The 15,453-nt window shown below is 37.1% G+C and overlaps 3 protein-coding genes across 4 annotated transcripts; all 3 read left to right on the top strand.

Moving 5' to 3' along the window:
- Positions 1-458: 458 nt before the first annotated feature.
- On the top strand, positions 459-4,713 carry LOC117912978 (U-box domain-containing protein 52). Of its 2 annotated transcripts, none has more exons than XM_034827804.1 (9): positions 459-761; positions 929-1,020; positions 1,461-1,582; positions 2,276-2,485; positions 2,555-2,834; positions 2,911-3,012; positions 3,104-3,532; positions 3,606-4,391; positions 4,481-4,713. In XM_034827804.1, exons 1-9 carry the CDS (start codon positions 590-592, stop codon positions 4,484-4,486), a joined length of 2,199 nt encoding a protein of 732 aa, XP_034683695.1. In that variant the 5' UTR covers positions 459-589; the 3' UTR covers positions 4,487-4,713. The 2 variants fall into 2 exon arrangements, with proteins under 2 accessions (XP_034683695.1, XP_034683696.1); XM_034827805.1 differs by having other exon boundaries at positions 644-765.
- A 1,420-nt stretch (positions 4,714-6,133) lies between these two features.
- LOC117912675 (leucine-rich repeat extensin-like protein 1) lies at positions 6,134-6,652 on the top strand. Its single transcript, XM_034827359.1, has one exon. The coding sequence runs from the start codon at positions 6,134-6,136 to the stop codon at positions 6,650-6,652; it is 519 nt and encodes a 172-aa protein (XP_034683250.1).
- A 1,921-nt stretch (positions 6,653-8,573) lies between these two features.
- LOC117913503 (conserved oligomeric Golgi complex subunit 8) lies at positions 8,574-15,034 on the top strand. The gene is made up of 12 exons (XM_034828493.1): positions 8,574-8,816; positions 9,878-10,030; positions 10,567-10,715; positions 11,791-11,868; positions 11,969-12,062; positions 12,162-12,236; positions 12,333-12,629; positions 13,320-13,387; positions 13,474-13,528; positions 14,020-14,158; positions 14,274-14,458; positions 14,533-15,034. Exons 1-12 carry the CDS (start codon positions 8,697-8,699, stop codon positions 14,833-14,835), a joined length of 1,716 nt encoding a protein of 571 aa, XP_034684384.1. The 5' UTR covers positions 8,574-8,696; the 3' UTR covers positions 14,836-15,034.
- Positions 15,035-15,453: the final 419 nt, after the last annotated feature.

Below are 15,453 nucleotides of genomic sequence, written 5' to 3'. Positions count from 1 at the left end.
CAATTCATCTTAATTTCTTTATTTATGAAAATATGAATATTTTTAATATTATTTTTATCATTTTAGTAAGTGGTAAGTAATGATCGAATACTAAAAAAAAATTTACATTTCTATTTTTTAATATAAAAAATCACTATTTTAATTAGATGATAAAATTGATGATGGTTGTAAGATTATTTTTACAAAAAAAGTTTGAAGTTCAAATAAATATGTGTAGCAAATTTACTTCAAATATTAGACCTAAATGACTTTTATGGGTCATTATTATTTTTAAAAATAAATGGTTAATTAATATATATTCCTCACTCTCCTCGTTGACCAAATCAAAATTCTTAAACAAGTGAATGAAGGAGATAAAACACGCTGGAATTAGTTATATTAGTTATGTTGGTTAAAACATCATGCATGCATGCGACTTCTTCTCTTCTCTCCTCCTCCTCCTCCTCCTCCTCCTCCCCTCTTTCTCCACCATTCTCACATTATTATTCAAATTTCAAATTCAACTCCTTTCAGTGGTGGTGGCGACAGTGGTGGAGGACAATAGTGCAGTGCCATTGTTAAAAAGTTCGCTTGAAACTACGACGTGTGCATGGCTCTTCATTTTGCTTCTGATGATGGCATTGCACCAATAAACTCTACTGTTGTCGCCATCGATAAAGACAAGAATAGCCACTATGCTGTTCGATGGACAATTGATCATCTCTTAATCAACAATCCACAAATTATTCTGATTCATGTCAGACATAAATACTTGCAACATCGTAGGTACCCTCTCTTTGAGTCAAATCTCCATTTGTTAATGTTCAATCTTAATATGTTGGTACAACTTCGATTCAAATCTCCATTTGTTATTGTTCAATCTTAATATATTGGTACAACTTTGATTAATTAATTCAAATTTTTGTTTTTCGAATTGGGATTTTTGTAGAGGGTTACAATGCTGGTGAGGGTGGGGGTGAGTTTGAAACTGATGCACAACAACTTTTCATTGCATATCGAGGGTATTGTGCTCGCAAAGCGGTATGTAATTTGCCTCTAAAAATATAGATTGAGATTGTCACTTCAAACCCTAGGGTATGATAATCATTTCATATAGTCAAGTTAATCATGAGTGATACTTAAACAAATTATAAATCAAGATTCATGGAGAGGTTTGACATATAAAATCACCATAATGACCACTATTGTGACATCATCTAAATGTTTCATAAAATGTAGTTTGCTAAAGATTTTGTATCAAATGGGATCTCCTCTCATATGATCATATGATCATAATCTTTCTTAGAAGATTATTTTGATATCATTCTCCCATATGAGGCTTAGATTATCTTACCATGTATAAGTTGATCATCAAAATTAGGGATTCAATATTCTATATATATATATATATAAAAGAAAAAAAAAGAAACCAAGCTCATTTTAGGCCTTGATCAATAATGAATGTTGGGGTTTTTTTGCAGATTCATCTGAAAGAGATCGTCCTTGATGATGTTGATGTGTCTCGAGCCATTGTAGACTACATCACCAGGAACCGCATCAAGAATATTGTCGTGGGAGCGTCAACCAAGAATGCCCTTACAAGGTGATAATCTCTCTTATTCTATCATTCACCACGAGTATGAGGTGCAATTTGGGTGAGTTGATGGTAAACCCAACCTAAATTTAAAAACTGATCACGCCATATTCAACCTAACTTGACTCTTAACCCAAACCTAATTCAACCTTATTTCTTTAAGGTTAAGTTGAGTTTGGGTTTGTCAGTTTAGACTTGAGTTGATCAGGTTGATTGCCATACATAATTCAAAATCTATCTATATAGTTATTTATAATTTAAATAATAAATATGATAACATTTTAAAATAGTAACAAAATAAAAATAAAAATAAATTTATATATTTTTAGAAAATTGAAAAATAAAATGAAATAATATAATTTTTTTTAAATCCAAAAAGAAAATAAAATTTATTATATAAATATAATTAATAATAAGATAATATATAATATAAATATTATAAAAACATTAAATAGGATATTGATTAGACTTGAATTGTTTGAACCTTGACTCGAACCAAATCCAAATTAAGGTAAAGTTGAAAAAACCTAATCCAAATTTAACCCAAATATTGAAAATGATTGCCTCTACATGTCCTAAAGTCTGACCCGGTTCAGATTGAGTCAGGGCAACCCACCCGAGTTCTACCTGTAATCACATGTTACCAAACGCATATGCCTTGGAAACTAGCCTGATTCATCTTCTATCCTGTGGCTGCCACAGGAAGTTTAGGAACTACGATGTGTCAACCAGCATAACGAAATCTGCACCAGACTTCTGTTCTGTATATGTCATTTCAAAAGGGAAGGTGGTCTCGGTCCGGTCGGCGCAAAGGCCAGTGGTTAACACTGCAGTCCCACCAAAGCTGCCATCTCCTAGAGGACTTCCCCCTCAAGCTCTACCTGATAACCCAGAGCTTGAAGATGTAGCCAGGTATGATCGAATCCCTTTAAGCTCGGTATGAATCCTTTTTTATGCTGATCACATGACATGATGCCACAGAATTCAATCTTTGAAGGGGTGGAGAAATGTAGGATCAGAGAGGGTTGCCTTTGAAAGGACCAACAACAACATGAGGGTGCCAAGAGCCAGGAGTGCTCCAACCAATCTTTCCATTGATAATATTGATTTGCAAAGGCCTTCAACTAGCCGGGATTCTGTTTCGGATGATCTTGATTTCTCGACCCCAATTAGGTTTGCATCAGTTGATTTGAGTAGCCAGGACATGGATTTCTCCATTACGTCAGACTCAGGCAGAGACTCCCTCACCCCAACATCTGCAGTAAGTGAAAATTTTATGAGAAGTGAGGAAATTCAGTGAAGTTATCTGATTTGATCATGTGTTGATTCATTTACAGAAAGAATTAGCTGCTGAGATGAAAAGATTAAAGCTTGAACTGAAGCAAACCATGGACATGTACAGCACAGCTTGCAAAGAAGCAATAACAGCTAAACAGAAGGTATCAATCAAGCCATCTCTATGGCTTTCTATGGTGACATAAAGACAAATGTGTGGTACTGAATACTCATCAGTAGTATTTGGAAATTCAGGCTAAAGAGCTTCATCAATGGAGGATGGAGGAGGCTAGGAGATTTAAGGAAGCCAGGCTTTCTGAGGAGGCAGCACTTGCCATGGCAGAGATGGAGAAGGCAAGGTGCAAAGCTGCCATAGAAGCAGCTGAGGTAGCACAGAAACTAGCTGAGAAGGAAGCACAAAGAAGAAGGTATGCAGAGTTGAAGGCTTCAAGGGAGGCGGAAGAGAAGGCACGGGCATTGACTGCTTTGGCTCATAATGATGTCCGCTATAGGAAATACGCCATAGAAGAGATTGAAGTAGCCACTGAGAAATTCTCTCAGGCCATGAAAATTGGGGAAGGTGGATATGGCCCAGTTTATAGAGGCAAACTTGATCATACCCCTGTTGCCATCAAAGTTTTGAGACCTGATGCTGCACAAGGGATGAGGCAATTCCAACAGGAGGTACTAATGCTTAGTACCCTCTTCCTAGTTCCATGTTTGGCTGACCATTCTAATGTTATCTTTTCCTTTACAGATTGAGGTTCTAAGCTGCATGAGACATCCAAACATGGTTCTTCTCCTAGGTGCCTGTCCTGAGTATGGATGCCTGGTATATGAATACATGAGCAATGGCAGCTTGGAAGATCGGCTTTTGAGAAGAGGTGACACCCCATCAATTCCATGGAGAATGAGATTCAAAATAGCAGCAGAGATTGCCACTGCACTTCTATTCCTCCACCAGGCAAAGCCAGAGCCTTTTGTGCACAGAGACCTAAAGCCAGCCAACATCCTCCTAGATCGAAACTATGTGAGCAAAATCAGCGATGTTGGCCTAGCCAGGTTAGTTCCTCCTTCTGTGGCTGATAGTGTGACACAATACCACATGACTTCAGCTGCAGGGACATTTTGTTACATTGATCCAGAGTATCAACAAACAGGTATGCTAGGGACTAAATCTGATATATACTCTATGGGCATAATGCTTCTCCAAATTATCACTGCCAAGCCCCCAATGGGCCTTACTCACCATGTTAGAAGGGCCATTGAGAAAGGGACATTCACGGATATGCTTGATCAGACAGTTCCTGACTGGCCGGTTGAAGAGGCGCTGGCTTTTGCCAACCTAGCACTAAAATGTTCTGAGCTGAGGAAAAAGGACAGGCCTGATCTTGGTTCTGTTGTATTGCCAGAGCTTAACCGGTTGAGTGGCTTTGGCATGGACAGTTCTGGACCAGATAACAGTAGTAACATGTTTAATGGCTATGCGTCGTATACTCACAGATCCGGTTCACATCCAAGGCTCTCAAGTACTGCAAGCCAGGTTTGTATTAGTCTACTCTTTATCAACATTAGATCATCTGATGCATTTCAAAGTTGTTTGTTCTTATTGTTTTGATGGTGGATAACTAGGACTAAGAGAGGGCAAATCTGATCTGGGAACTGATCGATTGGCCTAATCCCAAATGAAGATCACTGTGGTTGAAATTCAAGACCTACCAATGGAGTACTGGGGGGACCAAAATTAACCATAGAAAAAGGAAATGGATCCTGATGTTATAGAGAAATGTACATGTCCATCTTCAATTCAGTTCTCAACAAAAGTGGATCCTGGAACTAATATTGGAAAAAAAATTTCATTGTTATCGCTCTTATACAGCATAAAAGCCTAGGGTTTCTGTTGATTAAGATTATTCATTTCTCAAAATGATGAAGAACCAACTGCCATAATAACTGTCCAATTGATATGAATGGGCTGCATGGTTCACTGTATGAACACAGGCCACCAAAATCAACATTTACGGTCTTCTCATAATTGTGTTTCAGCATGATTTTGGTTATAATGTCAAAGATGGAGATGGACCAAGAAAATAGCCTTGGCCCACCCTCAATCCCCATCAAACTCCACCATACAGACAGAGAGAGGCCAGAAAAGGAGTACTCAGAGGCAGGCTATTGAAATCAAATCTCTCACAGTACGAACTATGAATGAAAAAAATTTGCTACCCAACGGTGATGCACAAGCTGAGTGTAAAACCATGATATGGGATTGGATTATTGGGATGATTAATGCAAGAAAGAACCCTATGGAACCCACAGAAGGACAGGGGATTCTTAACTGGATTCAGAGAGGTGATTCACAAGCCCACCCAGAGAAGAAAAGCATAAATTAATCAAGAAGAAAGCATAAAGTACTCATGTGATACTGTGAAGACAGGATTGATGCCTATAAAGGTGGATTATGTTTGGAGAAAGGCACAAGAAAAAGGAATGGTATTGCCTGCAGAGTCCCTCACCCTAGGATTCCCCCCCTCCCCATGGGCCCCTCCCCATGGAAACCAAAAGAATTCAGTCATAAACACACCATTCTCCAACATGATAAAAAGGGTCTTAGCATAGTCAATTTAACGCGTAAACCCGGCCTCATTGTCCCCCATGATTAACAATAAACAAAAATTAGAGGCCTATGACACTAATAAGCGCTGTTTTTGAAATAAATAACAGATCTTGGTGTCACCCATTGTCCCAGACTCCCAAAATCAATGGAGGATCTCACCAACTCCATGACTTCATGGTTGGATCTTGTGGGCTATGCCCATCCACACATGTACCTATTACCACCGAAAGCAAATTGTACCTTGAATCTTCTCCAATTCAAACAAAGCAAAGGATCTTAGTATATAAAATTTGAAGACAACTGATTTAAGCCCAGAACTACAGAATGGTAAATGGCCCTTCTGGTGGCTTTGAATTGGTGCTTTGAGTGTCAAAATCAGTAGTCTTTGGGCATGGTAGATGACCCTTCAAGCTTCAGAGATTAAAGAAAGAAAGGGGTGAAAGTAACTGTCCTCCTTTACAGCAAACATCACACTTCAGAAAAAGAAGCATCTAGATCACTCTTTTTAAAGGAAGGGTAAAGGCATCTATTGGGGCCATTGCCTTGGCTGATGATCAGTCACTATGAAGTCACAATGCAGATAAGAATGACTGGTTTCTGAGTCAAGCCCTCAAGCCCAGAATACATCAACTTGGTTTTTTCCTCAAACTTATGCCCCTGCAGCTCAGATGGATCATGGCAAGGGTGTAGCATCCCTGAGAAGACAAGGGTCTGCTTGGCTCTTGAGGGTTGGGATCATGGCAATGATCATGTCTGCTAGAGTAGTATCTGAGGATCAAACTGGAGTGCCACCCACAGGCATGCTATGTATCAGTGACTGTGCTACATGTCCTGTCATTTGCTCACCTCCACCTCCACCATCAGAGTACAAACCACCACATTCACCCCCATCCCATCACTCCCCTGCCCCAGCTTACCACAGCCACTCACCGCCACCGCCATCGTCACCATCACCTCCACCTCCATCTCCCCCTCCTCCACCTTCATTTTACTTCTCATGGGATGCTCCACCCCCTCCTTTCAACTACATAGGCATCCCTTCAGGGCCAGAACCGCCTGCAAAGGGGCAGCCTGGTTATGGCTATCCCTACTACTACTTTTATGCCTCCAATTCATTCTCCCTCTCTTTCTCTGCTTTCTTCCTCTTTATGGCATTCTCCTTTCATGTCATGTTCTTTTGCTGGTGAGAAGTAGTGAGCTGTAAATGCTGGACTATAAAGCTTGAAGGTGAAAAGGCTACAAGGTGTATTTCCAGAGGCCGGTAGAAATAGGGGGAAAAGCCTTTGTACTTGTTCATTTTGTTCATACAATTTCTGGTTTTGTTTCTTGCCTTTTACTCTCTGAATAATATGAAACACATTTCTCTTTTTTTTTTCTTGGTTGTTGTTTGATCCATGGCTGAAAGATCTTGGCAGCTTGCCAACCATGGCCTGAGCTTCAACGGCAATTAATTAGAGTTACAATGAAGTGTTCCTGGAGATCACTCTGCAACTGAAAGAGCAAGCACCCACTTGTTTTGATTCATTTTTAAGAAAAGCCTACTCAAATGTGTAATAATTTGTTTGTAATCATATGGATATTGTCTATGGTTTGTTAGCACTCATGCCCTTACCAGAATGCTAAAGTCGCTAAGGGTTTCATGGGAACAAGGTAACAGAGAGTTTGTAGCATCCAGTAGGCAAAGGGGTTGTAGCACCTCGGCGGGTGCCCGCCCAAGGCCCATAGTGAAGAAGAGGTCATACATATTACATATATAAAATTATGAAGTTTTTCTTGTATTAGATGTGGGATATCATAATCATATTTGAAGATGCTCAAAATCTTTTAGGATAACTTGAATTTCATTACATCTTGCCAAGTATAAAGAAAAATTTTCTACAAGGAAGGACTTTATGAGAATTTTTTTGCACCCCTTTTCAATGATCACTAGAACTATCTCCCCACTATTGCTTTATGGTGAGGGCGTTATAGAGGTCATTGTCCTGTGGCTACTGCAAACTTAATTGACTTTTGAGCACATGGGGATAAGAGTAGTTGTGTTAGTTTGTATAGGTCGATCAATCAAGTCAACCTGCAAGTTTAAAAATAGTTTATTTTCATAATTCTTATTTTGAAATGAGATGAATTTATGTATTCTCAAGTTTCGAGGTAGACTATTCTCCCGATGGTTCGATTTTTTATAACTTCAATATCTGTTTTCATTGTGTCACATAGGATTGTAGGACCGAATAAACCAACTCCATTTGTGGGATTAAGCAAACTTCAAGACCAAGATCATAGATTGATTTTAATACAATTTGTAACGACCTATTCTCAACTAGTGAAAAGAAATCGTTTCAAATGGTTTCCATGATGTCTATTTGACTCGGTGTCACCATTGTTGTAAACAGATATGGGGATGAAGAATTTTCTTATTGAAAACATAAAGTGAACAATATGATTGCAATGAGATTCAAATCAAACTGTTCAAAGGCAGAGTATGTAAAAGCCGGACTATTTGTCTCCTAAAGACAAGAAAGAAATGATGGGAAAATGGGGTGTTTCATTAGATACAGAAATCACACCCATGTTTTGGGATTCTGTACTTGACTTGAGGCCTAAGCTGAGGATATTGCTATCTCAAGAAAGCCCAACAGTACTTGCATTTGAATTTGGGGAATGGTTGATTTTTTTTCCTTGGATGGTTTCATAATCCTACGTATGGTTTTTGAAAAAAATTTAGGAGAAAATGTGGAAGAAAGAAAATAAAAAAGAAATGTAAAAGAAAAGAAAAGAAAATTTTTAAATCAATATATTATTATTTTTTATATATTATCTTAAATTTATTTTAATTTTTTAATATAACTATAAAATAATTTTAAAATATGTTTAATTTCTAAATAATTACGTTACTTTTTTTGAAATTTTGTTGTACAATTTAAAAGCACGTCGTTTTGAAACGATGTCGGCGCAGTTACTCAGTTTCAATCAAAATTCTCCGCTTCTAGCTTGAATGTTGGACTAAGAACGACGTCGTTTTCGGTCCGTGTCCTTCGTAAGTAGGACGTCATTGCAGTTTCTCCGTTTCTAGCTCTTCAAAACGACGTCGTTTAATTTCACCAAAACGACACCTGATTTCAGAACCACGAACTGGACACGACGAACACAGTGGTGCGGTTGGTCTTCTGGATCTGCATCTCTGCACAGATCTAAGAACCCTAATCCAACCTCCGATCCCATTCACTTCCGGAAATGGACTCCGATGCTGCTGAAGACTCCTCTCCAATGGCTACTCTCCTCCCTCTCGCCTCCGTCTCTCAACAACCCTACGTCTCCGAACTCCTCTCCTTCACACTCGATCGCCTCCACAAGGTACCTCCACATCTTCTTCTCCTCCTCTTTCGTGCTCCCTCGGTTTCTGAGATTTTTTGCGGAGCGAATTATGAAAATTAGAGTCTTAACTTAGCGAATTTGAGAATTAAAGGAAAGGAAATGATGACATTGTGCTGTTGAATTTTGTGTTGCTACAGGATTGAGTTTTTTTTATTTCTCGCTATTTGTAGCTACCTAGAAAATTCAATTCATTTAATCTGTATCTATTGCTAGTTATCAAACGGGGAATTATATTAGCCAAGGTCATTTATTCAATATCAATTACTTTCTGAGAGATCCGAAGGAAAGAAATTAAAAACTTAGAATAGTATAATAGCATTTTGCAGTGAATTGGCTGTGTTGTAAATTAGTGAGGAGTTGTTTCCTAGGATCTTGCCATCAACATAAGATTAGGTAAAATTTTCCTATTCAATTACCTTAGTTTCTGAGAAATTTTAGGAAAGAAATAAAAATCTTGGAATTCTAGGACTTCCTGTGGTTGAGTTTGCTGTTGTAAGGTACCAAGTTTTTCTTATGTTCGTTTATGATTTCTCAGCGACCAAATCAACATTAAGGTGATGGAGTTGATTTCTGTTGAAGCAGGTTAGGATCTGCTCTGAGACACCTGTAGGAAAATAAACAAAAACTTTGAGTCCTGTGACATGTTTGGTTGAAACTTGAAATGGCAGTTTTAGGATTTCAAGTTTTCTTACAGAATTCAGAACTGAGATACATAGTTGAACTTCTATTTCATTTTCTTGCTGTTGTGTTGTACTTCTCTTCACACGAAGTTGCCTGTCCCAGGTTCTTCTTTATTTCTTCTCTTCATACTTGTGCATTTACCTTCTTGTCTGCTGCCCAAGAAATTTCAGTAAAAAGAAAGAAAACTTGGAATCTTGTAGCAAGTTGGAATAAGGTAAAAATGGTTGTATTAATGTTCTACGCTATCTATTCTTCCTGGGACTTTTTACCAACCAAATTGGGCATTAGTGAATTTCCTACATTTCTGTGGTTGAAATATAGTTGAGCTTCTTTTTCTTATTGCTATTTTTCTTTTGCAGGAACCAGAGCTTCTTAGAGTTGATGCTGAACGAATTCGTCGGCAAATGCAAGAGGTGGCAGTTAATAATTACCGTGCATTCATTTCTGCCGCTGATGCTTTACTAGCAATTCGAGAGGAAGTATCTTCTGTGGATAAACACCTAGAGTCTCTGGTAAATTTCCATATCAGTTGGATTTTATTTATTTATGTTTAAATTTTGATCCATATTTGGTTGCCTGATGATGTAGGATTGTTACTTTGAATTTGATTGGTAACATGTGTCTGTTGAGGGAGATTACTGATTTTAGGAATAAAGAGAAACACATAATTAATGAAATCCATTAAAAGAGAGTAGGACATAGGGTAAAGTTTCTTTAGCTGATAAAGCACAGTTTCAAGCCTGATAATATAAAGATTACAGCACCTGAATGGCTAGTTTAGTATGCTCTTGAATGGTGGGGAACAACTGCATTGTAAAGCCCTTGATATGGAATTTTGTGATGCCAATATACTGATGAATTGATTGTTTTAATGTTGTTGTTGTTGTTGGTGCATTTTTTATTTTATTTTTACCATTGGGAATTTTGCTGTCAACTATAAAACTGTATACTGAATTTGATCATGTCTACCTTTCCAATACTATCTATATAAGCATGGAAGAATTTAAGTAGATCAGATATAATGGTGATTTTTTTCTTTCCTCTGCAGATAAATGAAATACCAAAGCTGACATCTGGTTGCACTGAGTTCATTGAGTCTGCAGAACAGATTTTGGAGGAGAGAAAGATGAACCAAACATTGCTAGCCAATCATAGTACTTTGCTTGACTTGCTTGAAATTCCTCAGCTCATGGACACGTATGTGTTTGAAAAAGTTGTAAAGATCACATGTTAAATTGAAAGAAGGGAAAACATGCTAGAGGTCTTAAATGGCCTATGATATTTGCTAAGCATATAAAGCCTTTTTGTTTATCAATACGCTTCATGCATTCCTTGTTGGGAATGAAATAAGAAAATATAAAGTTAAGATTATGAAAGCCTCAAATAAGGAAAGCATCCTAGAATTCTGTTTGTAATTATTCATTATTCTGACTCATTCAATTTATATAGGGTGTATGCTCAGTCCTACTGTTAGAATGCCCCCAATTTTAGTGGTTTCGACACAGTTGTTGATACGCTAGGAGTGGGGAGTAAATTTTTCTATCTTTCAAGAGGTACAAGAGAAGGCAGATTTATGTTCCATCTTTGTTATTTTGAAATTGGACATAAGTATGATTTTGCATCAAAAACTGTTTTTGGTCGTCAAGTGCTTGGATGATGTTTTTAATTTGGAAGATTGGCTCTGATAAAGTTGCAACTAATCCTTTTGCCTTTATTTACTATTTTTAGGCAGTTCAATCACTTATGTTGTGTGCTTTTGGTAGATCCTCTTGATTTTTTATGTGACCTATCTTTTTATTGCCGAAGGTAGAAAGATGCCGTAAATCTTGAGTTTTCATGGCTCCTATGGAAAGTAATTTTGAATTGTAAAACCATATGATAAGAATTCATTCATGGAGCCCTCTTTCTGATAGTTTTATATCATGATATGCAAATATCTGGTCTGCAAGTTTTAGAATCTGTACACCTTATTCTTATCATTCTCAGAGTAAGTTTGTTTGACTTCAAACATTTTCAATTAATCAATTATAAAATTTTATTTTTTATTTTTTACTTTTATTTTTACTGAGAGGGGATCCTGGATTCATTGATTTGAAATGCCATTTCCTAATGGCTTGTGTATTACTTTTCGGATAGTCTTTATTTCCTCCATTTTTTCATTCGTAATGTCGTTTGTCACTGTTGATTTTATATGATGACCTTAAGAATGCTTCATCAGTTCCTACCTAAGAAAAAATGTAGAACACCTCTTTAATTCCCCTCTTTCATGCAGATGTGTACGGAACGGCAATTATGATGAGGCTCTTGATTTAGAGGCTTTTGTTTGCAAACTTTCAACAATGCACCCAAAGTGAGCTTTTATTTCTTGTATGCTACTTGCCAACTAATATTTGTTTTAGCTGTCAACCTTGAGAAATGTAACTCACTATTGCCCTGTTTTTCGCTTAAAGATTGCCAGTCATTCAAGCACTGGCTGCAGAAGTTAGGCAAACAACCCAATCTCTTCTTCATCAGCTTCTCCAGAAACTTCGATCAAATATTCTGGTATATTGTCTGCTACATTAAGCATGTGACACAATAATGGATAATCTAGGATGTGCATTGGAAATTTTGAATATTTTCCTGGATATATATGTGTTGCAGTTACCAGATTGTCTCCGCATTATTGGATATTTACGTCGAATAGGAGTATTTAGTGAGTTTGAAATGCGTTTACAGGTATTTTCTGAATTCTCTTTGTTCATGAATATGCTCATGTTTCTGATAGATTCTTTTATGTGCTTGTATTTGACCAAGATCTTTTATGTGATATAGTTTTTGAGATGCCGAGAAGCATGGCTCACTGGAATTCTTGATGATTTGGACCAAAAAAATGCTTATGATTACTTAAAAGGGATGGTAAACTGTCAGAGGATGCATCTCTTTGATGTTGTTAACCAATACCGAGCCATATTTGCTGATGATACATCAGGAAGTGAAGAAAACTATGATGGTGGACTTCTTTTTAGTTGGGCTATGCATCAGATAACATCTCACCTTAGAACTCTGAAAGCCATGCTCCCCAAGATAACTGAAGGCGGGTCTTTGTCAAATATCCTGGACCAGTGCATGGTGAGAACATTATGTTTTAGCTTTCATGCATGCATGTATTCTCCATTTTGCTTGGAGCTTTTGATGGGAATATATGTGTCTGCATTGCATCATATTTTTTTTTTCCAAATAATAATAATTTATGGTTTATGCAGGAATTTCCTGGTTTGGTTCACCTTTCTTTTTAATTATGAAAGTTGAATCTTCTTTTTACACATGATGAATTAAGCTTAAACCTAGAGAGCATGATTAACATGTCCTATTAACATTCCTAACTTTAACTTGCTTAAACATGAGCACAATTGGGACTATAACCTATTCCTGAATCACGTGTAGGAGCATACAAGCAAATTGCATTTCAGTGAAACAGGCAGCATTGGTAATCCTCAGGAACATGGATTTTGTAAATTGTGTTTATTTATTTATTTACCTTTTTTTTGTTTTTTATTTATTTTTTGGGGTGGAGGGGGCGGGGGGCGGGGGGAGATTGTAGAAGGTTCTTAGCAGCTGTGTTTTGAATACTCACATGGTGAGAAATTACTCTGCAATTCTCATTTACATCTAATTATTTTTTTACTGAAAAGAGCATTTATAGTTGGTGCATTTCTAGGCCTACCAGTTAGAATGCAATGTGAATTTATTTAGAGGAGTAATACCCTTCTGCTGGATCCAGAATTTGACAGCTTTTTTACTTGTGTGCATTATGGACAGTATTGTGCAATGGGACTTGGTTGGGTTGGACTGGATTTTCGGGGATTGCTCCCATCTCTTTTTGAAGAGTTAGTATATCTTTAAATTTTTTACTGATACTATTGATCGACAAGCACCTTTCCTATTTTAACAATTCAATTTGGCCGCTTTACAGGGCAGTTCTCAACTTATTCTCAAAGAATATGAATACAGCTATCGAGAATTTTCAGGTATGTAGGCAGAATGGTCTTAGGTTTGAGTCCATTCTTGATACTGGTCAGAAATTTTATGTTGTGAGAGAAACATGTGTTGAGCTGGTAACTTTCCTTAAGGTTATGTTTTGTTCCCAAAAAGCACTAAGGAAAGAAAAAATGTTAAAGAAAATGATTTTCTTATACTTGGTTGTTTCATGGAAAATAAAAAAAAAATCAAATATAATTAAAACTAGTTAAAATCATATGTATTTTCAAATTATTTAATTTTTATATCGATGAGTTAAAATAAGTAAAATGAGTTTAAAATAGCAAATAAAATTAATTTATTGACTTTAAATTTATTTTTTATTTTTTTTTACTTTTCCTTCTCCTTCATTTTTTATTTTATTTTATTTTATTTTTTGCATTTTCTCTCAAATTTTCCGGGAACCAAACATAGCCTAAAAGTCAGCATCCTGTAAATTTTTATCCTCCGGTTGGTAACTTGATTTCTTGTTTTACTCCAGTTAGTATTAGATTCACATCGTTGGGTACCATTGCCAGCAGTTGGCTTCCCTTCTGGTGGCGTAGGTGAAGAAACTCGGGAGGATGTGACCCCCCCATCTTATTTAATGGAGCATCCACCTCTTGCAGTGTTTGTTAATGGTAAGTTCTATTTCTACTGAAGTTCATCTTAGAACTGGCAAGCAAATTAGTTTTCTTCATACGTTCTCCTCCTAGAACTCATCGATTTATCCACCACTCTCTGCAAATGTTCTAGGTGTATCTGCAGCGATGAATGAGCTACGGCCCTGTGCTCCAATAAGCTTAAAACACGTGCTTGCGCAAGAATTGATCAACGGATTGCGGGCTGTTTCCAATTCCTTATTGAGGTACAACGCGTCTCGGATGCTCAGAGAAAACGAATCACTTCTTTTCCTCTCACTTTGCCGAGCATTCATCGAGGTGAACATTCCTACTAACTTGAGCTCCCTCTTCAACTTTGCCCAAACCCTCTTTTCTGAACTCTGTCCCCGTAGGTTGCTTATCCACACTGTGCCACTTGCTTTGGCCGCTGCTACCCAGGCGGAGCTGCTCTCATCATGGACGCAAAGAACTTGTACGACGGAATTGGCAGCCTATTAGCAGTTTCCGCCTCAAGAGAACTCCCCAAACCAGTGACCACCACAGAGGAGAACAGTGTAACAGTAACGGAAAACGGCAACCTGCCCAACGAAGAGAATGGAGTCCTGCCTGAAACGGAGCAGGCTCTAAATGGCAAAGTAGATGAGGAGGAGGAGAATGACCTCACTTCCCTAACTGAAAAACCTGCGGATGAATGAAGCAACCTACAGAAGCAATTCTCCTTTTTTATTTTTGCAGTTGTCCACTCCAATTTTTTGGTCTGTTGTTTGTAATTATTACGTCAAAATGATGCTCATGCAGGTTTCTTTCATGTTGGAGTCAACTCCATAATTCTTCTATCAAACTAGTGAGAGAGAACCAAGAAATTTTTTTTCCTTAGGCCATGATTTTTCATTTTTGATTCGCTTCGTATAATAATTTTTTTCCTTTTAGATGATAATTATGTTTGGATTTTTTTATGAACATCAAAATTTTGGTGGGTCCAAGTCACCTCGCCAATGTCAGTTTATCAACGAAAACTAGTCACAAAATAAAACAAAATTTAGGATGCTAAACTCATGGGTGGGGCTGGAATATTTAATTTGGCATTCTACTAATGTCAAAACTTTGCTTTCTTAAGGAAATTCGTAATAAAAAATTTAAATTTTTTTATTTTCACTTATTTTTAAATTTATTTGGAATTATCACACACTGATGTATGTAAAAATAAAAAAATTTCAAAGCCTTTTTCATTTTTTTTCAATTGTTATTCAAAATGTTTTATAAAAAATAATCGAAATTATTTAAAATGATTCTAAAAAGCAACTGTTTTCTTA

This window comes from Vitis riparia, chromosome 4 (assembly GCF_004353265.1).
Source record: "Vitis riparia cultivar Riparia Gloire de Montpellier isolate 1030 chromosome 4, EGFV_Vit.rip_1.0, whole genome shotgun sequence".
Taxonomy (NCBI): domain Eukaryota; kingdom Viridiplantae; phylum Streptophyta; class Magnoliopsida; order Vitales; family Vitaceae; genus Vitis; species Vitis riparia.
Note: the sequence above shows the minus strand (reverse complement) of the source record. Positions and strands in the feature narration are given on the sequence as shown.